We start from the raw sequence: 302 nt of genomic DNA on the forward strand, positions 1-302 counted from the left end.
ATTCTTACCAAAGACATGAAGATGGACGGTGTAAGATCTCACGGGCTTGGTGGACACCTGGCACTCGTAGTTGCCCGAATCTCGAACCTGGGCGTACTTTATCTTGAGGATCCAGTCCTTGGAGCCTTGGGAATGGATTACTTCGTATCGCTGATCCGTCGTGTACGTGTAGCGCCCGACCGTGAGGATGTGGATGTCCCGCTGTCTGATCCACGATACCTGGAGGGACGAGGGAGCGGTGATGTGAGGAGAGTGGAACGAAACTGACGTGCTGAGAGCAGTGACTTGTGAAAGGTTAGATG

At 53.3% G+C, this 302-nt stretch overlaps 1 protein-coding gene across 1 annotated transcript in view; it reads right to left on the reverse strand.

Moving 5' to 3' along the window:
* The window catches only part of LOC119585053 (zwei Ig domain protein zig-8-like), an 81,188-nt gene that overhangs the window by 22,695 nt on the left and 58,191 nt on the right, over nt 1–302 (reverse strand). The window contains exon 2 of the mRNA XM_037933671.1: nt 9–219. Within this exon, the coding sequence (XP_037789599.1) occupies nt 9–219 (211 nt within the window). The remainder of the gene's footprint in view (nt 1–8; nt 220–302) is intronic.

The sequence above is a fragment of the Penaeus monodon genome, chromosome 19, assembly GCF_015228065.2.
Source record: "Penaeus monodon isolate SGIC_2016 chromosome 19, NSTDA_Pmon_1, whole genome shotgun sequence".
In the NCBI taxonomy this organism is placed as follows: domain Eukaryota; kingdom Metazoa; phylum Arthropoda; class Malacostraca; order Decapoda; family Penaeidae; genus Penaeus; species Penaeus monodon.